Below are 21,467 nucleotides of genomic sequence, written 5' to 3' on the forward strand. Positions count from 1 at the left end.
TCCTTTCCTTTCTCTCTCTCCTTCGCAGCTTCAAAATCTTCTCTGGGAACAATGTTGTTAAGTTTAAATTCCAGGGTACCTTATTTGTTGCTTTTGCTGTTTGACCCGGTCAACCAAAACTTTCTCTTCTTATCTTCCTCCTGCACATTCTTTTCTGGTTGAGTTCTTCTTTGTGGTGGCCATTTCTGACCACCGCTACAACCGCCTTCGGGAAAGGGAGTAATGGCCAGCTGGGGAGGAGAGATGCGGCTCTCCTCAACCCTGCAGGCAGTCTCCCCCCTCTTCACCACCTCTATGGGGTGGCTTAGCCCCGAAACCAGCTGGCTCGGGGCGCTCCAGCGGCAAGCACGGATCGAAGCCTCGGAGAGATGAGGTTTCAGTCTGTCACCAAAGAAGCTCAAACCGGAAGTCCCACATATGGCCAGAGACTTTTGATTTGAATGAGGGTGGATTTTTTGGAGCCCTGACAGGAATATAAGACAGGGAATGGTGGGAGTGTGATTGCAGGGCAAGCCAGAGGTGGTATTGGCCAGTTTTCCATACTACTCAAAATTTCCACTACTAGTACGCCAGAACCGGTCCAAACCGGCTGAATACCACCTCTGAATCAAAAACAATATTGGATCAAATTGGATCAAAAACAATAACTGTGAAAGGGAACCTGGAGTCCTAGTGGACAATCACTTAAATGTGTGGCAGCAATCAAAAAATCCAGTGCAATCCTTGGTTATATAAACAGGCATAGTATCAAAATCATGCAAAGTATTAGGACCGCTTTATAAAGCCTTAGTAAGACCACACCTGGAATACTGCATCCAGTTATGGTCACCCCACCACAAAAAAAAAAAAAAAAAAAAGATGTTGAGACTTTGGAAAAAGTGCAAAGAGAAACTAAGATGATTAAAGGCCTGGAGACTAAAACATATGAAGAACAGTTGCAGAAATTGGGTTTGGCTAATCTAGAGAAAAGAAGGACTGGGGGAGGCATGATAGCAGTATTCCAATATTTGAGGGGCTGCCCCAAAGAAGAGGGTGTCAACTTATTTTCCAAAGCACCAGAAGGCAGGACAAGAAACAATTGGATGGAAACTAATTGAGGAGAGAAGCAACTTGGAATTAAGGAGAAACTTCCTAACAGTGAGGACAATTAACCAGCTTGCCTTCAAAAAACATGGGAGATCCATCACCAGAGGTTTTTAAGAACAGATTGAACAATCATTTGTCTGAAATGGTATAGGATCTTCTGCTTGAGCAGGGGGGTGGACTAGAAGACCTCCAAGATCCCTTCCAGCTGTATTCTGATTGATTCTGATTGATTGTAGTAGGGGAGTAGGAACAGGGAAGAAGGAGTGGGGATGACAGGATGACAACAACCAGAGGTGTCAGTCCGGAACAAACTCTCTGACCAAGGACGAAGGCACGAGATGAAATGTGAAACCTCACCAAAGAAATGCCAAAACACCTAATTCAAATACCATTGGACACCGGTGGACCGATCAAGGGGTAGGTCCAAGGAAGAGGAAAAAACACAGATTCTGAATGGGAATATTCAGATCCAGCTTTGCTTATTCTCTAACTGCTTAACTTTAGTAAAAACGATCCTTTCACTTTAAAAATGGAATCAAGGGGCTTTCTTTCCTAAATGTTCAAGTGGGAACCAGCCTGACACTGAGCTAAAAGATGTGACCTGGGCAAGTTGGTGGAAGAGTGAAACTGTCCTGGTGTTGATCTTAGCATGAGAAGAAGATGCTGTGTAGTGTTCTCAATTCCCAACCCTCCATGTACCTAACTTCAGCTGTGGCAAATTGGGAACCTCCTTTGTGACGGCAGCGTAGTAGCTGTGAAGTCCTCGGTGGGCACCAAGGAGCAGGAGGCAGAGGTCTTTATGCCACTTGTGGGCATGTTGCCTGCAGTTTTCGGATGGCACATAGCAGCTGCCCTGCAGAAGAGAAGAATGAGAGAGAAGCAAGGAGACCACATTACTTGATTTTCCCTTAGAAGGTAGGATCGAGGCTCATCAAATCTGCCTAAATCACCATTTCTTGAATTAATCAGATACAATCTTAGAAAGAGAAAAAAAAACATTTCTGTGTCAAGTCTCTTTCTGCAAATACGGTAATTCTGATTTAAGTGTTTGTGTGTTTAATGGATTTTGCATTCAGCAAACCGGTTTAACTTTTCAAAATTGAGCTGTTTCAAGCAAGGAGAAATTCAGGGAAAGGATATTTTCAGAATGCTATGAGATCTCTGACAAGCAAGGCTCCATGAGGAACATCAATTCTTCCAGCCCACATAATAGCAATAGCACTTAGACTTATATACCACTTCACAATGTTTTACAGCCCCTCTCTGAGCGGTTTACAGAGTCAGCGTATTGCCTCCAGCAATTTGAGTCCTCATTTTACCCACCTTGGAAGGATGGAAGGATGGGTCAACTTTGAGCCTGGTGAGATTTGAACTGGCAAATTTCAGGCAGCCAGCAGGCAACAGAAATAGCCTGCAGTACTGCACTCTAACCACTGTGCCCCGTAGCTCAAACAAATAAGTACTCAAAGAAATAAATATATTATCATGATTTTTTGGTCTGGTGGTTAAGGTACCAGGCTAGAAAGTAAAAGATTGTGAGTTCAAGTCTCACCTTAGCCACAAAAGCCAGTTGGTTAACTCTGGGCCAATCACCAGGAGACAGTGAATTCTAAACCTGCCTTAGCTGCAAAAGCCAGGAGACAGTGAGTTCTAGTCCTGCTTTAGCCCTGGAAGCCAGCTGGGTGACTTTGCGGGAGTCACTCTCTCTTAGTCCAATCTTTCTCAGGGTTGTTGTTGTGTGGAAAATAGGAGGAGGAAGGTGTGTTGGATAGGTTTACCACTTTGAGTTGTTTGTAAAAATAATAAAGGGGGGGGGATGCAAATAAAAAATAAATAAATTGTCAATTAATGCCAGGGTAATTGCAGACCAACAATCAAGTGGTAAACAATATCCCCGTCAAGAAACCACCAACTCAGACAATCAAACAATGAATATCAGCCCAATCAAGGAACAACCAAGAACACTTCTACCAACATTGACAACACTGTACATAAACAAGAGAGCAAACCTCACTCCTTTCTAGCACTGATAATGTTACTAGTTGGGGTAATGAAACTTCTGCAAGAAAACAGCCAGAGTACACCACATACAACCTGACATAATTCCTTTTGGTTGAGCCAAATCATTTGATATTAAATTCACAAAGATAGTCTATGATTAAACTAGGCATTTCTTAACTTCTTCGCCACCCAGGACAGGATTATGCTGAAGTATGGATAGTCCTCCACTTATGACCACAATTGAGCCCGATATTTCCATCACTAAGGGAGACATCAGTTAGCGGAGTTTTCCCCCATTTTGTGACCCTTCTTGCCATAGTTATTACTAAGTTAGCAACCTGGTTATTAAGTGAATCTGGTTTCCCGTTGATCACGTGACCCCAAGACACTGCAACCATCATAAATGTGAGTCAGTTGTCAAGTATCCAAATGTAAATCACGTGACCATGGGGAGGCTATAATGGTCATATGAGTGAAAAATGGTCATAAATCACTTTTTTTCTGTGTCATGGTAACTTTGAACAGTCACTAAATGGTTGTAAGTTGAGAACTTCCTGTAACTGACAATCAGCGCATTGCTTAGTTCCTTCTTTATTTGTTGTGTGCTATCATGGTATAAAAGCAAGCGATAATTCTTCAATAATTTTAATTTAAGCTAATCCTCCCTAAATAAAGCATGAGAATGCAGTTATATGCCTGGATTCTGGGGCATTTCTTGTGTGCTATTCAAACATTGCAAAAATAATACCACACAAATTTTGCCATTGTGGAGAGGCCTAGAGGTGCAGCTCTCGCCTCACAATCAGGAGGACGTGAGTTCGATCCTAGGTAGAAGCATATCTCTCTCTCTCTGGGCACACTGAGGATATATCTGCTGAACAAAACTCCTCATTGGGGGCAGGAAGGGCATCCGGCCATGAAAACACTTTGCTAGCTCCATTCAGTTGCCCAGACCCCACCCTGCAAGGGATTATGGGGTCATTTTTCTCTCTGATAATATCACACTACTAACTAGAGCATACAAAACATTTGCTAGATCAATACTTGAATACAGCTCAAGTATATATCAGTCTGGAACCCACATTACGTATCTGATATTAATACAGTTGAGAAAGTCCAGAAATATTTCACAAGAAGAGTTCTCCACTCCTCTACTCATTGCAGAATACCTTATGCCACCAGACTCGAAATTCTAGACCTAGAAAACCTAGAACAACACTGCCTCCGGTCCGATCTAAATATAGTATATAAAATCATACATTGCAATGTCCTACCTGTCAATGAATACTTCAGCTTCAACCATAACAACACAAGAGCAAACAATAGATACAAACTCAAGGTTAATCGCACCAAACTTGATTGCAGGAAATACGACTTCAGCAAGAGAGTGGTCAATGTCTGGAATGCTCTACCTGACTCTGTGGTTTCTTTCCCAAACCCCAAAAACTTTAACCTTAGACTTTCTACTATTGACCTCACCCCTTTCCTAAGAGGTCTGTAGGGGGCTTGCAAAAGTGCAACAACATGCCTATTGTCCCTGTCCTATTGTTTCTTTTATTTTTCTTATATGTATCCATTTCATGTATTCATAACTATGTTTATACTTATACCTATTATCTTGTAAACAATTGACAAATCAAATAAATAAATAATAAATTAAAAGATGACGATGACAAAATTTGCCATTGTTATTCATTTGTTTGCGATTGATTTTTGAGGGGAGAAATATTTTGAAAAGGACGCTGATGGAGCCTGCTCAAGCCTTCTGCTTTGTCAGGGATTATGGATCTTTCACTGCAAGCAAAGACCTGCATTTAGCACCCCTAATACCTTATCCTAATAGTATATGAATGACTTTTAGGGAAACTTTTCGACACAGCTCTCGCCTTCCGTGTGAACTCCATTAAATTCACAAGAGAACAATAGACCTGACCCTGTGCAATGCATTTTCCAAGAATAGCACTCGAAACATGCAACTGTTATTTTTGGTTTCACCCCTCTCACCCTCAAACTGATGGCCCCAATCAGGTCTGAAATGAAAGTTATTGTGAAGAAAAGAAAAAAATAAAAGAGGAGAGGAGAGGAGGAAGAGGAAGAAAAAAAGGAAAGGAGAGGGAAAGGAAAGGAAAGGAAAAGGAGAAGGAAGGAAGAAAAAGGAAGAAAGAAAGAAAGAAAGAAAGAAAGAAAGAAAGAAAGAAAGAAAGAAAGAAGGAAGGAAGGAAGGAAGGAAGGAAGGAAGGAAGGAAGGAAGGAAGGAAGGAAGGAAGGAAGGAAGGAAGGAAAGAAAGAAAGAAAGAAAGAAAGAAAGAAAGAAAGAAAGAAAGAAAGAAAGAAAGAAAGAAAGAAAGAAAGAAAGAAAGAAAGAAAGAAAAAGAAAATCTAAGGATATCACATCACACATATAATTAAATCTTTTTCCAGTAGCTTCTTCTGCAATTTGGCACAAAACACCTTGTAAGCAGTTTTGCAGCATCCCAAACTTTTAATGAATATATTTTATCATTTTCATTGCTGTTCCTGATGCTACTCTTCCTTTCAATTATATGATGGTTCATTGCAAAATGTGGCACAGTGACTTTTAATGAAGAAACAAACATGTGGGAGTGACATAAATTGCTTACTCTTGATGACAGCAAAAACAATCTATTGCAAGAAATAATTAGGAACAATGCTCATTATATCTCTTTTAGAAGAATACAGTATCAGTATTCATGGAACAGTCATTAAGGGCTGTAAGAGGGAGGAGGGAAGGCAGGCAGGCAGGCAGGCAGGCAGGCAGGCAGGAAGGAAGGAAGGAAGGAAGGAAGGAAGGAAGGAAGGAAGGAAGGAAGGAAGGAAGGAAGAGATGAGGTAAAGGATGTATGTATGTATGTATGGATGGATGGATGGATGGATGGATGGATGGATGGATGGACAGACAGATGGATGGATGGGGTGATGAGGCTGAACCAGATGGAGGGGTCAAATACACCACCAGTCATTAATTCCTTCACACCCACAAGTGATCTTTGTCCAGCCCACTTTGAATTCCTTTCTATTCTTAACTCCCGCTGATTTCCTTTGATCTTTAGTAGTTCAGATTCTTGTAGAGTGCTTATGCTTGCAATACATCTTTATATGCATTTGAACTGCCTGGATTTCCTGATTTCCCTGTTGCACGATGATAGATAGATAGATAGATAGATAGATAGATAGATAGATAGATAGATAGATAGATAGATAGATAGATAGATAGATAGATAATGGATGGACAGACAGACAGACAGATAGATAATTAACTGTGACACTTTCTAACCCCAAATATCAGGAAATGTTTCAGACAGACAAAGTAACCGTTCCCAGCCAGAAATAAAATGTATAAAAGCTGTTCAGTTCCTTTCCATCCTTGTCCACTTTTCTAGTTTATTTTCTGACTCAAGCAATCAGATGGTGGAAGACTCCGAAAAGGAACATGTCAAGTTATTTGCCAAAGCTTATAAATTTTCCCATCTGTATGAACAGAAGCTGGGGGGGGGGGGTTAAATTGGCCAGATTCCAGTGACTCAATCAATGATTGTTTTAAATCAAATTGGTCTGCTTCATTTCTTCATCACAGCACTTTCTCCTTCTTCTTTTTTTCCTTGATGAAAAATCACTTTAAAAAAATAAGAAGTGTCTGATATACAGTACAGATTCCAGACAGCAGAGCTGAATTCAAGTATTGGTCTAGCAAAGGTTTTAAATGCCCTAGTTTGCAAATCAGTATTACCAGAGGAGAAGCTTCATAACATTAAATTTACAACTCTTAAAGCCTTTTTGGCAATACTGTTGCACTGAGCTTTGGCGTTAGTTGCCATCTCTTCCACGCCAGCTCTGTATTTCAGATCCCTTGATGGGTCTCCTTCAGCAGAGAAGAAGGAAGTGAAACAAGAACGCCACTTGCAACATCATTTTTATAAACACTCATAAAACATCATAGCAGACATAAACAAAGTGCCAAGCAATCACTTGAGAGGAAATACAGAGCAGCCAGGATTAATTAACTTTTCCAGGGTTAACTTACTTCACAACTAGCCTGACATTTCTCTGCTGAGGCTGGTCCTTTGCATTTATTTCTTTCAGGTTTGGATGCAATCACAAGCTTCTATTCTCCACCCCATGAAGGACAAGCAATTGTATGGGAAGGTGATTATCTCCCACAAGCACTCTTTCCATTGAGATGATTGCCATGTCTCCAAATGCCCCAGAGGAAATGATTGATGAATGGGCCTTTAAAGTAAAAGCTCACATAAATTTGGGAGCAACTCTTGAAACAGGGTGTTTGAAGAGCGTGAAGGAAAGCAAAAACCCAAGCAATTTTAGAGGAGATATCTTAAGACAAAAATGCAAAAGGAAAAGATGGAAGCATGTTATTTTCATCAGCACGTGGACTTGAATTTGGATAAACAGAAGCATAGAATCAAAATCACATGAAGTATTAGTGCCACTTTATAAAACCTTACTAAGAACACACCTAGAATACTGCATCCAGTTGTGTCACCACATTACAAAAACATATGTTAAGACTTTGGAAAAAGTGCAGAGAATGGTTGCAGGAACTGGGTATGGCTAGTCTGGAGAAAAGAAGGACTAGGGGTGACATGATAGCAGTATTCCAATATTTGGGGGACTGCCACAAAGAAGAGGGGGTCAACTTATTTTCCAAAGTACCAGAGGGAAGAACAAGAAACAATGGATGGAAACTAATTAAGGACAGAACAAATGTAGAACTAAGGAGAAACTTCCTAACAGTGAGAACAATTAACCAGTGGAACAGCTTGCCTTATGGGAGCTTGATCACTGGAGATTTTTAAAAGACTTGACCTAGCCACTTGTCTAAAATGGTATAGTATCTCCTGCTTGAGCAGGGGGTTGGACTAGAAGACCTCCAAGATCCCTTCCAGCTCTATTCTGATTGATATTAAAAATGTGCAGTAAACGTCAAACATTCAGTTCCAAAGAACTCTTCAGGAGGAAGAATGAACACTGCAAAATAGATTTCCATTATTCCACCATATGTTGCTCCTGACCAGATTAACCATTGCTTATTATTGTGTTATATTTCATAGTGGAATGCTGTGTACAGGGGTTCCCAGCCATCACTACTGAGGATTGAAAGGGGAGGGGAAAGTGTGAAAGAGAGAGGGTGTGTGTGATATGAGTCCCAAATTATTAGGACTACCTGGAATCTTTTTATGAAGAATCCCATATCATTTTCCACACATTCCTACTCTTAGAAGGGACTGGGAAATAAAACAATTTGTTTGCAGGACAGTTGCTAATTTAGGAGGAGAAATATAAGTCTATGTCATTGTTTGTATTTAGGACAAATGGATGAAAACCTTCTGCCAAATTAAGATAACTGAGGATGAAAAATGAAGGGTGTGCAGGGAGTTATGATCAGGGGTGGGATTCTACCAGTTCGCACTTATTCACTAGAACCGATTGTTAATATTCTAAGCAGTTTGGAGAACCGGTTGTTAGAAGAAATTACTGGCCTAATCCTGTAAGGAAGGCAGGAAGGAAACATTCTGGTGTTGCTTACAGAAACTGCCTCTCCGTTAACCCTTATTACATTCTTGGCAGGACTAGACTGATTTCCTGTCTCAGGAACGTCTCTGGAGTTTTTTCCCCTCCTTTGCTAGTACTTTGCTTGTGTGGAGTTACAATGGCATTGAAAAAAGTGACTTATGACCATTTTTCACACTTATGACTGCTGCAGCATCCCCACAGTCATGAGAGGCCAGGCGAGGAGATGCGTGCCTTGATGTGAGTGATATTGAGTTGGCCACGCCCAGCCAATAACATGACCATTAAGCCATGCCCACCAACTTTGCCACACCCACAGAATCAGCTGTTGAAAAATTTGAATCCCACCCCTGATTATGATTCCCTTGATGCCAATTGGTTTATTTTGTTCTAAGCCCTAGCAGCTATCAGATTTTATGGAATGGTAACTGTCTGATCCTCTGTCATATAGGAAGATTAAGATTTGCTAGATGATTTTCAGTTTCTCATTCCCAATAAATTTACAACACAGTAAGTAAAATTGAACACTGAAAAAAAAATCCCTTCCCGTTCCATGATGAGCTTTGAAATTTAGTTATGTAAATATAATATAATTTGCATCATTAACACAGATGTACACCTGTATATGTTGGTTGTTCATTTTCTGTGACGTGTCCAAAAGCCAGCAACCAAAGGCAAAAGTAAACCAAAACAAAACAAAGAATTTTTTTTATTGGATGAGCCTCAGTGGCACAGTGGTTAGAGTGCAGTACTGCAAACTACTTCTGCTGACAGCCAGCTGCCTGCAATTTGGCAGATTGAATCCCACCAGGCTCAGTGTTGACTCAGCCTTCCATCTTTCAAAGTGGGTCAAATGGGGACCCAGATAGTTAGGCGCAATAGATTGATTCTGTAAACTGCTTAGAGAGGGCTGTAAAGCACTATAAAGCGGTATATAAGTCTAAGTGATATTGCTATTGCTATTCCAAGGCATAGTTAAATGGAAGATTCTTAGTTCTCGCTCTTAAGCTCCAATATTGCATTTGCATCTATTTTTGTCTCTTTGTTTTATTTTAATTTACTTTTGCCTCTAGTTGCTGGCTTTTGGACACATCACAGAAAATGAAATTAGATTCACTGGTCCAGAAAACAGCAAAAAAAGAAAGAAAGAAAGAAAGAAAGAAAGAAAGAAAGAAAGAAAGAAAGGAAGGAAGGAAGGAAGGAAGGAAGGAAGGAAGGAAGGAAGGAAGGAAGAAGAAAGAAAGAAAGAAAGAAAGAAAGAAAGAAAGAAAGAAAGAAAGAAAGAAAGAAAGAAAGAAAGAAAGAAAGAAAGAAAGAAAGAAAGAAAGAAGGAAAGAAAGAGGTTTGCTAGTTCTAGCACTGTTATCATCCCTCCAAGTCAAATGGTCTTGATTTGAAGATTGAAATGGATGATCTTCATTTATAAGTGAATTGCTTGAAGGAAGATGCTATGAAGACACCACTATAAAAGCCTGAGGATCTCATTATTTATTTTTAAAAAAAACATGAAATAAAAGTAAAATGGAGAAAACTTTCATCTTTCTTGGTCAGGCACAAACAACCAGAACCACTTGTGAATAGTCTCAAGCAGAAAACATAATAATAGTGTAAACATTTTGGTTGTTAAGTGAGATGGTTCTTAAAAGAGTTTTGCCCCGTTTTATGACTTTTCTTGCCATCGTTGTTAGGTAAAACACTACAGTTAGTAACATAGTTAGTAACATTGACATGAAGTCGCTGGGCGAGATCGTCCGACACCATATCACCAATATGCTGATAATACTCAGCTGTATGTCTCGGCCCGTGGTGAGTTAAGTGATGCTGTGTCCTCCCTCTCGCAATGCTTGGAGCCTGTTAGGGGATGGATGGGGAACAACGGGTTGAAATTAAACTCTTGCAAGACTGAGTGGCTCTGGGTTTGGGGTTCATTGGCTCAGGGAGAATTACCACCTTTAGTCTTGGATAGGGTGGCACTACCCCAAACAGACCCTGTGCGTAATCTAGGGGTTTTTCTGGACTCATGACTCCTGTTCGAAGAGCAGGTGCTGGTCGTGGCTAGGAGGCCCTTTGTACAACTGTGAGTTGTGCACCAGTTACGCCCTTTCCTGGACCAACGGTCCCTACTCACAGTCACTCACACCCTGGTCGCTTCCCATTTTGATTATTGCAACACGCTCTACATGGGGCTGCCCTTGAAGAGCATCCGGAAGCTCCAGTTGGTGCAAAATGCAGCAGCCCGCATGGTTTTGTGCAGACCCCAGGGTGCACATGTGTCACCTCTCCTGCAGGAGCTGCATTCGTTGCTGATTTGCTTCTGGGTGCAATTCAAGGTGTATATTATATTTACATAACTAAATTTCAAAGCTCATCATGGAACGGGAAGGGATTTTTTTTTCAGTGTTCAATTTTACTTACTGTGTTGTAAATTTATTGGGAATGAGAAACTGAAAATCATCTAGCAAATCTTAATCTTCCTATATGACAGAGGATCAGACAGTTACCATTCCATAAAATCTGATAGCTGCTAGGGCTTAGAACAAAATAAACCAATTGGCATCAAGGGAATCATAATCAGGGGTGGGATTCAAATTTTTCAACAGCTGGTTCTGTGGGTGTGGCAAAGTTGGTGGGCATGGCTTAATGGTCATGTTATTGGCTGGGCGTGGCCAACTCAATATCACTCACATCGAGGCACGCATCTCCTCGCCTGGCCTCTCATGACTGTGGGGATGCTGCAACAATCGTAAGTGTGAAAAATGGTAATAAATCACTTTTTTCAATGCCATTGTCACTCCACACAAGCAAAGTACTAGCAAAGGAGGGGAAAAAACTCCAGAGACGTTCCTGAGACAGGAAGTCTAGTCCTGCCAAGAATGTAATAAGGGTTAAGGGAGAGGCAGTTTCTGTAAGCAATACCAGAATGTTTCCTTCCTGCCTTCCTTACAGGATTAGCCCAGTAATTTCTTCTAACAACCAGTTCTCCGAACTGCTTAGAATATTAACAACCGGTTCTAGTGAATAGGTGCGAACTGGTAGAATCCCACCCCTGTCTGAAGGCCATCTGCTAGGAGATTAGAGGGCTTCCTTGTGTGGTTGGTTGGGCAATATGAGAACACTATGGATTAGAGAGACTATGGTTCTTATCCAACAGGGCCATGTTGATCTTCTTATTATATGTTAACATATGATACTTGGCTTCTGTTCCTTTTTATAACAAGCATGAGTGGTGTTTTCGGTAGTTCTCACTGCCACTGGCACTGTTCCTTAATTCAGCACAAAATTATTCAGGTCTGTTATTTTCAAACAACATAGAATCATATCAGCATGAAACTTTGTACGGTTTCACGTGTGCTTTCAGTTCCCTTGTGTGTAGTACTCTTGTTTAATTTTCCATTTGTGTTCTTGGTTTCCCAAGGTACACAATTATATTATATATTTTGAGACATTTTGCTGTAGCCTCAAGAGTACAGTTTTGTTTTTTTCTAAAACCTTTATGTATATCAACTTAAGAGGAAAGAAAAAAGGAAAGAAATTGTGATAGTTCTACATGAATTTAAAATTTTGGTGTTTTTTTTTTTTTTTTTAAAGTACCCCATAACTCTATTTTCTTCCTTGGGAAACTGATGCAAAATATATGCTTCTACAAGTTTTCCTCCAAGACTTCTTATTTTATTTGATCAACAACAACAAGCATTCTTCACTTTTGCTAAAGCAAACCATTCCCATTTTCTACAATTCACCTCCGGACATCAAAAAATATCCGGATAGATAATGCAATGGAGATTAGTTTTCCTCTCCTATTTTTGTCCTGATATTTGCTTAGCAGCTCCTCTGGGCGTCTCATGCCTTATTCCTACTTCAATGAACAGCCTTAAAACAATTTACAAGCAAGGCCAATGGAATTTTATGAAGCATGAAGCAGATAACCCTTTCTTGGTAGCTCATTACACTGAGTTTTCTACCTGCATGGATGTTCTCCAGCATGTTTTCTTTTGGGGAAATCCCCAAAAGAGATAAAGGGTAAGGGGGGGAATGTTCAGGAAGAAAATTAGAGAAAAGATAAGTGTCCAAAATGTTTCTTACAAGTACTGAGAGCCTCGGTGGCGCAATGGTTAGAGTGCAGTACTGCAGGCTACTTCTGCTTCCTGCCTGCAATTTGGCAGATCGAATCTCACCAGGCTCCAGGTTGACCCAGCCTTCCATCCTTCCAAGGTGGGTAAAATGAGGACCCAAATTGTTGGGGGATATATGCTGTAAACCGCTTAGAGAAAAGCACTATAAGGTGGTTTATAGGTCTAAGTGCTATTGCTATTGCTGCTCCTCAACTTACAACAGTAATGGAGCCTGCACATTATTATTCTAAATCATGACAGCCATAAATGCAGACATTGGTTTGGGCATTTTGCTAAGGATGTTTGGAGAGACCAATTCAGATTATTAGTTTTCTGTACCCCTAGATACTTTTCTGAAACAGTGTAGGGTTTCCTGCTTGAACAGGGGATTGAAGACATTCAAGGCCCCTTTCAACTCTGTTATTCTATATTCTGTATTTTATTAAAAGGCAGAAGTTGTTACATGCCAAGGGACTTCCGGTTTGCAAGGCTTCGGCGGCAGCAGGAATCCGCGATCGTGCACGGTTTCTGCTGCGCTTGCTGCTGGAGTGCCCCCGATCCAGCCGGATTTGGGGGCTAATAGTTACCCCGTAGAGGTAACTGAAGACAGGGGAGATCCGGCAGGGGTCTGGGGGAATCGCAACCCCCTTCTCAGCTGGCTTAACTCCCTTTTCTGAAAGCGGTGGAGCGGTGGTCAGCAATGGCCGCCACAAAGAAGCTTTCATCTGGATAAGAATGTGCAGGAGGAAGCTTGAGAAGTGAACGTCTTTGGCTGACCGGGATAATAAGTAACATTTAAATACCCTGGAATTTAAACTTCATTAAAGATACATTGTTCCCAGAGAAGATTGGAAAAAGTGGCGGATGAAAGTTAAAAGGGAAAGTTTGTTTTTTCTCACTCTCCTTCCTTACGGTGATAGCAGATGGAAATTGGAAAAACACGTTTTGGCATCAGCAGGTAATTAAATTTGAAAATTAAAGCCAAGGGGACATTAAAGATTTCTGAACATTGGGAAAAAAAAAACTTTTTTTGCTATAAGTGGGAAAGGAGAGGAAAATGATTAATATTAATATTTTGCTGGAGGAGGCTGCTCGAAACTTATAAGACTAGAGTTAAATTTTAACAAGACTTCTAAAAGATATATTTTGGAACTTTGCAACTGAACTGTAACCCCAAGAAGACAAAGTACAAAAAGAAGAAAGTGCTAAATGAAACAGATTCTGTGTATTTGGATTGCTTGGTGACTTTGGGACCTTTAGAAACTATTATTTGAAAGACTAAAAACATTTGGGTTGTTTAAAAATTTTTTCACAATGACATTACTTGTTGATGAATTGAAAATGGAATTTAAAAAGCTAAAAGAAGAGGAACAAGAAGGGAAGGGCTCTTCTGGATCTGTTTTTCATTTCTTAGAAATGGCGATTTCTATCTATCAGAAACTACAAGAATTACAAGAAGATTGGGAGGAAGAAGAAGCCATCTTTAATGAACAAGCAACTCTATCTGGGGAAGAAAAGGGAAAGAGAGGAAAGAAAATGGAGAATTTAAGACTTAAAAAAACAACCAAAAACGGGAAAAATAAGGTGAAAAATTGATACAATGTCAGAAAGCAACAGAAAAGAGGAATACAGAAGAGGGTGGAGATTAAGAGGGTGGAGATCAAGAGACAAGGGGGTAAAAAGGCTAGATTGGAGGAGAAAGGAAGGAAAAAAGGGAAAAGAAGTTACAAAGGTTTGAAACAAGATGTAAAGAAACAGGATTTATTCAGAGATAATGGGTAACAATATAATTAAAAAAGAGATTCTGCAAAAGTACATAAGACTGTATTGTTGTATTTGCATTTGAAATAATGTTAGAAAACTGAAACATTATATGATTATAAAATGGGATAAAATATTAAAAGGAATGTGTAAAATGCTTAAGATTTAATGATAGAGTTTAATTTGCTATGGATTATTGTTCTAATTATATTATAAACTTATTATCTTCCTATTTTAAAATATAGTACGTAGCTTTAGAATGTACTAAGCAGAATCAGAATGAAAATTATATATTATTTTAAGTGTTAAATTTAGGGGAAAGATATAAAGGCGTCATACTTCAATCAATGATCACAGGAGAAATTTTGTGTTAATGAGAAAAGATAATAGATAATTGAAATAGAACAGACAAAAGATACAAGCATAATGATTTAAACTGAGATGAAATAAATAAAATAGAATTAAGAGAGTGAAAAGAGGGGAGAAGCTATATAAAAAATGTAGAATGGTAAATAAAATATGAAATGGTATATAAAGTGAGCATGAATTTGATTTATGTCTGTATAGAAAGATGTAACCCGGGACTAAGCCGCTTTCCAAAAAGAAGTTTTATGTTTTCATGATTTGTGTTTTGTTTGTGTATGTTTGTTTATTGAAAATTAATAAAAAACCCTTGTTCAATCAGGAAATCCTACACCATTTCAGACAAATGATTGTCCAATCTCTTCTTAAAAACCTTCAGTGTTGGAGCACCTAAAATTTCTGGAGGCAAGTCATTCCACTGATTCATTGTTCCCACTGTCAGGAAATTTCTCCTTGCAGGTTTTCAGGTGCTTTGGAAAATAACAGATTTAACAGATAATCAGAGTTGGAAGGGACCTTGTAGGTCATCTAGTCCAACCCCCCGCCCAAGTGGGAGACCCTACACCATTTCTGACAAATGCCAGTCCAATCTCTTCTTGAAAGTCTCAAGTGATGAAGCTCCCACAACTTCCAAAGGCAACTTCTGTTCCATGGGTTGATTATTCTCACTGTCAGAAAGTTTCTCCTTATTTCTAGGTTAAATCTCTCCTTGTTCAGTTTCCTTCCATTATTCCTTGTCTCACCTTCAGGTGCTTTAGAAAATAGCTTGACCCCTTCCTCCCTATGGCAGCTCCTCAAATATTGGAAGACCGCTATCATGTCTCCCCTGGTCCTTCTCTTTACTAGACTAGCCAAGCCCAGTTCCTGCAACTGTTTGTTGTATATTTTAGCCTCCGGTCCCCTAATCATCCTGGTTGCTCTTCTCTGTACTTTTCTAGAGTCTCAACATCTTTTTTATAATGTGGTGAACAAAATTGGATGCAGTACTCTAGGTGTGGTCTTACTAAGACTTTGTAGAGTGGTATTAGCACTTCCCTTGATCTTGATTGTATCCCTCTGTTAATACAATATAGGATTGCATTAGCTTTTTTGGCTGCTGCAGCACACTGCTGGCTCATATTTATCTGGTTGTCCACTAAGACTCCAAGATCCCTCTCACAGTTACTGCTATTGAACCTGGTTTCACCCAGTCTATATGTGTACTTTTGGTTTTTCTTGCTTAAGTGTAGGACTTTACTTTTTTCTATATTGAATTTCATTTTGTTAGATATGGCCCAGTGTTCTAGTCTGTCAAGATCCATCTGGTTCTTGAGCCTATCTTCTTGGGTGTTAGCTATTCCTGCCAGTTTAGTATCATCTGGAAATTTGGTAAGTTCCCCTTCTATTCCCTCATCTAAGTTGTTAATGAAGATATTGAAGAGTCCTGGGCTTAAGACGGAACCTTGTGGCACCCCACTGCTTACTTCCCTCCATGTAGACTTAGACCCATTAAGGACTACTCGTTGAGTATGGTTTGCCAGCCAGTTGCGAGTCCATCTAGTGGTGGTACTATCTATTCCACTTTAGCTTGACTCCCTCTTCTTTGTGGCAACCCCTGAGATATTGGAATAGTGCTATCATGTCCCTCGTCCTTCTTTTCATCAAACTAGACATACCCAGTTCTAGCAACTGTTCTTCATATATTTTTAGCCTCCTGTCCCCCAATCATATTTGTTGCTCTTTTCTGCACTCGTTCTAGAGTCTCAAAATCTTTTTTAACAACAAATTGCTTAGGGAATAATTTATGCAATCAAACATTTTTATCTTTAAAATATGTACCACTATCAGTTTCCTCTTTGCTACATTAAGGGATAGATTTGAAAGGGAAAAAAAAATATTGGAAATTAATTTTAGGGCAATTTTGCAAAGCTTGATACAAACGTAGCTTTTGTATTCTTCTTTGGAAATTGGAATTATTTGGGACAATAACGATTTTTAAAATAGTCAAGATTCTTTTGTTATTTGAAAAGTAAGAGGGAGAGGCAGGAAGGGGAGAGATAAGGGAGAAGGGGAGAGGGAAGGAAAGTGGGAGAGGGAGAGGGAGGAGGGAGATGAAGGAAAGGAGGGAGGGAGGGAGGGAGGGAGGGAGGGAGGGAAGCAATTATCTTTTAACTCCCCATTCTTTCTAACAGCAGTATGCATTCAGAGAACCCCACCAGGCTGGGAGGACAATAAAATCAAATAAAACAAAATAAGGCCAGACAAAAATCACTCCTCAAGAAACTGCACTCCTTTCAGCCTTACAAGGCTGACATTTAATTATTCTGCAAAAGGCAAAGAGGTCAAATGCAAGAAATGATTTTGAAAAAAACAAAACAAATCCCTTTCACATCTGCTGGAGACAGCGGCAGGCCTGGCTTCCCTCTGAGCAGAATCAAAGCAGAGAAATTATCAGGCCAGAATGTGGTCTGAAAGCCATCCCTTTTACAAAGGAGAGCCACGGTGGGGATTTCATCATTTCAAAATATCAAACTGGTCGTCAAACACATTTGCAGCCGTGCGGTGTTTCAGTCGGGCAGCTGCAAGGTGAGACATCCACCGATTTGTAGCGACCTATCATTCTTAGTCGACCACGCTAGGGCTAATCTCACCCGTCTGACAACTGGATGCGCATTCAATAACGTTAGTTTTAGGGTTAGTTTTTGCATGGGGGCGGGGGCTGGCTGTGTGGTGCGTTGGGGTTTGGGCGCTGTGCGTTGGAATATCAAGACTATTGGAAAATATTGGTACAGAAGGTAGATTTGGCTTACCTCCTCTGCAACCAAATTTAATCAGGGGGTGGGCTGCTGGGGCAGGGGGGGTTTGCAGGGGTTCGGGAGAGCCCCTAGCTGAGATTCTGTGCAGTTCGGAGAACCCCCAAATCCCACTCCCGTCTGGCCCCGCCCACTCTGCTCCGCCCCTCCCAGGAGTCCGTTTTGGATGCAAGTAAGTTCAGGGCACACACAGAGGCTCAGAGAGGGTGAAAAAAAGGCCTCGCAGAAGTTCAGGAAGGATAGAAACAGGCCTGTTTCCAGTTTCCAGAGAGCCTTTGAAGCCCGAGGAGGCCGTTTTCGCCCTCCCGGAGGCTCGAGGAAAGCCTATGGAGATCGGGGAGAGCAACTCCCCCCTCCCACCATGGATCAGGAAGCCAACTAGGCCACGCCCACCATGGCCACGCCCACCCAGCAACCAGGCGGAGAAACCCTTTCTAAAAATTTTGAAGCCTACCCCTGAATATAATTTTTCTCCCCGGAATATAATAACCTATTTTACCTTTTCCCCCCTCACATTGCAAATTATTTTTTTTTACAGCATATGGAAAAGTGAAAGGAGAAAAGGAAATAGGGGGATAAAAAGGATTTTTTTTAAAAAAAATTCTTTTTATGCTTTCCAACACCTCCAAGGCCATCAACTGCATTTAGCATTCTTTCCCCCCCTCCTCCGAAACAGAACTGGAGAACTGGATCCGAATAATCTATCACAGGGGTCCCCAACCGCCGGTCCGCGGACCGGTACCGGGCCGCGGAACAACCCTTACCGGGCCGCTGGTTGCTGGGCGCCGCCATCTTTTTGGTAAAAAGCGCTTCTGGTGAGCTTTTCCGGGTAGAAAGCTCACCGAAGCGCTGTTTGTCATAAAAAGATGGCGGCGCTAGCGCTCGTGAGCTTTTCCGGGTAGAAAGCCATTTCTACCCGAAAAGCTCACCAGAAGCTGGCGCCGCCATCTTTTATGACGAACAGCGCCCGTGACGCCACCGGAAGCGCCTTTTCGTCATAAAAGATGGCGGCGCCCAGTTGACGCCGGTACCGGGCCGCGGCGCCCAGCTGATGTCGGAACCGGGCCGCGGCGTCGAAAAGGTTGGGGATCCCTGATCTATCAGATCGTGGGAGAAGGAAAAGAGAGAGAAATGTCAATAAATATCAATTCAGGGAGTTCTCTGCCTTTGAGAATGAAGCTCGTTATCTCAATTACCTCTGTAACCCACACCATTTCAGCTAACTGGAAAGCAACACTTAATTTCTGCTGAACCCATCTACATTGTGCAAAAGAAATTAAATAAATCAGGCCCAGGAGCTGGGGAGATCAAAACTTGGCCTGTCATCATTACTTGTACGGCTGTCACTTTTCAAATATAGTAAGACTGTCAAGGAAACCCAGCCTTTGCAAGGAAATGCAAATTCATCGGACAAAAACACCTTGTTCCTTCCACCATCTGTTCCATGTAGCATTTCCTTGCTATTAAACTTTGAGGAGTAGAGTCAGTCTGTCCTTAAATTGCCTATTTTGGTTAGGAAAGGCACGGAGATACAGGAATAGCTAAGACCCCAGAAGAAAGGCTCAAAATCAAGATGGATCTTGGCAGACTTGAACACTGGGTCCTATTCAGTGGTGGGATTCAATTTATTTACTACCGGTTCTGTTGGTGTGGCTTGGTGGGAGTGGTAGGGGAAGGCTACTGGAAAATCTTCATTCCCACGCCACTCCAGGGGAAGGTTACTGCAAAATCCCATTCCCTCCCCACTCCACTAACCTGCTTTCCAGCTCTGTTCCCCTATGCAGGACAACAAAAGAAGACCCCGCCGATCAGCTGGGACTCGGGAGGCAGAGAAGAGATGGGGGCGGGGCCAGTCAGAGGTGGCATTTGCTGGTTCTCCAAACTACTCAAAATTTCTGCTGTCGGTTCTCCAGAACTGGTCAGAACCTGCTGAATACCACCTCTGGCCCTATTGTAACAAAATGAAATTCAGTGTAGGTTCTACACTTAGACAAACAACAACAACAACTGTAAAAGTACAGACAAGGTCAAACGTGGCTCAATTCCAATAACTGTGAGAGGGATCTTGGAGACCTACTGGAGAATCACTTAAATATGAGCCAACAGTGTGTAGCTGCTGCCAAAAAAGTCAATGCAACCCTGGGCTACATTAATAGAGGGATAGAATCAAAATCACATGAAGTATTAGTACTGCTTCATGAACCCTTAATATCGCCACACTTGGAATACTGCATCCAGTTTTGTTCACCACAATATAAAAAAAGATGTTGACCTCTAGAAAGAGTGCAGAGAAGAGCAACAAAAATGATTAGGGGGAGGGACTTAAAACATATGAAGAATGCTTGCAGGAATTGGGTTTGTCTAATCTAGTGAAAAGATAGGATCGCCAACTTGATCGCCAACGTCCAATGACGGATATGGCACAAGAAGAAGAACAAATGAAAAGAAGGACTAGGGGTAACATGATAGCAGGCTTCCAATATTTGAAGGGCTGCCTCAAAGAAGGAGTCAATCTATTTTCCAAAGAACCAGAAGGCAAGAAATAATGGATGGAAACTGAACAAAGAGAGAAGCAATCTAGAACTAAGGAGAGATTTCCTAACCGTGAGAATAATTAACCACTGAAATGAATATTTATAACAATTGTGGTGTTATGTGATCCCTTCTTGTGACTTTCTGACAAGCAAAGTCAATGGGGAAGCCTGATTCACTTAACAACCGTCACTAACTTAACAACTGCAATGATTCACTTAATAACTGTGGCAAGAAAAGTCATAAAATGGGGCAAACTCAACTCACTTAAATGTCTCACTTAGCAACATAAATGTTGTGCTCAATTGTTATCATAAATCAAGGATTACTTGTAATCCCACTTACAATTTTTATGTAATACTTTAATGATGATCTAACTATCCATATACTACTCAATGTGTTAGCAAATTGAGTCCAGATAATTATGATATTCAGAAGCTTGATTTGCAACCTTTCAGGACATTTCTAAATATTCAAAAAGTCACAGTTTCTTATTCCTTTATGTATTCATTTACCCAATACTGATGTTCCAATCTGATCTGAACAGATACAACAAAATCCCAAAGAAACACCTTAAACACCTTTATAAATAATAGAAATCAACCATTAAAAACAATCTCTAGTAAATCAATGGCAGCATTTACCTAACCTAAGGGCCAAACTTATTTCCATAAAATCTGAGCCAATTGCAACTACGTAAATAACTTGCTTCTGTTTGGCTCACTTTGCCAATGCAGTCCAATTCCAAATGATTTTTTTTTTTTTTTAGCATCCAAGGGGAAATTTGAAAAATGTCAATTGATTTCTAGGCAGTGGAAAATGATTAATTAAATCAGAACAATAGTGACAGGTAGACAGTATATGTTTGTGTGAGGGATAAAGTGCCACCAAGGGAACACAGTGGCGCAGAAGATTAATGACGCTGGAACTGTCAGCCAGAACTGGCCTGCACTCTGGCGGTTTGAGTCCAGCTCCATGAGATGGAGTGAGCTCCCGTTGCTCAACCCCTAACTCCTCACCCAGCAGTTCAGAACATGCAATATTGCTAGTACATAAATGGGTACCACTTTGGTGGGAAAACCCTAGCTGTGTTTGTGTGTGCGGAGAGTGAAATGCACATGTCAATTGTTCAGTTGGCAAATCCAGAAAAAGAAACTCCTGGACATTATTTTACCAAGGGTATAAACTTTACTGAATAAATCACATTAGCACAGAAGATGCGAAACCAGCTCTGGGCTTCCTGTGCAAAAGCATTCCCCCTTTCCCCACAGTC

General features: G+C 40.8%; 1 protein-coding gene and 1 pseudogene across 1 annotated transcript in view; one reads left to right on the forward strand and one right to left on the reverse strand.

Moving 5' to 3' along the window:
- Window positions 1–21,467, reverse strand: part of FAM135B (family with sequence similarity 135 member B) — a 163,465-nt gene that overhangs the window by 31,013 nt on the left and 110,985 nt on the right. The window contains exon 8 of the mRNA XM_087962221.1: window positions 1,786–1,939. Within this exon, the coding sequence (XP_087818347.1) occupies window positions 1,786–1,939 (154 nt within the window). The remainder of the gene's footprint in view (window positions 1–1,785; window positions 1,940–21,467) is intronic.
- On the forward strand, window positions 5,756–10,985 carry LOC148131560 (uncharacterized; annotated as a pseudogene).

The sequence above is a fragment of the Notechis scutatus genome, chromosome 3 (genome assembly GCF_049901735.1).
Source record: "Notechis scutatus isolate UNSWTSFEM ecotype Mainland chromosome 3, rNotScu1.2, whole genome shotgun sequence".
Lineage (NCBI taxonomy): Eukaryota > Metazoa > Chordata > Lepidosauria > Squamata > Elapidae > Notechis > Notechis scutatus.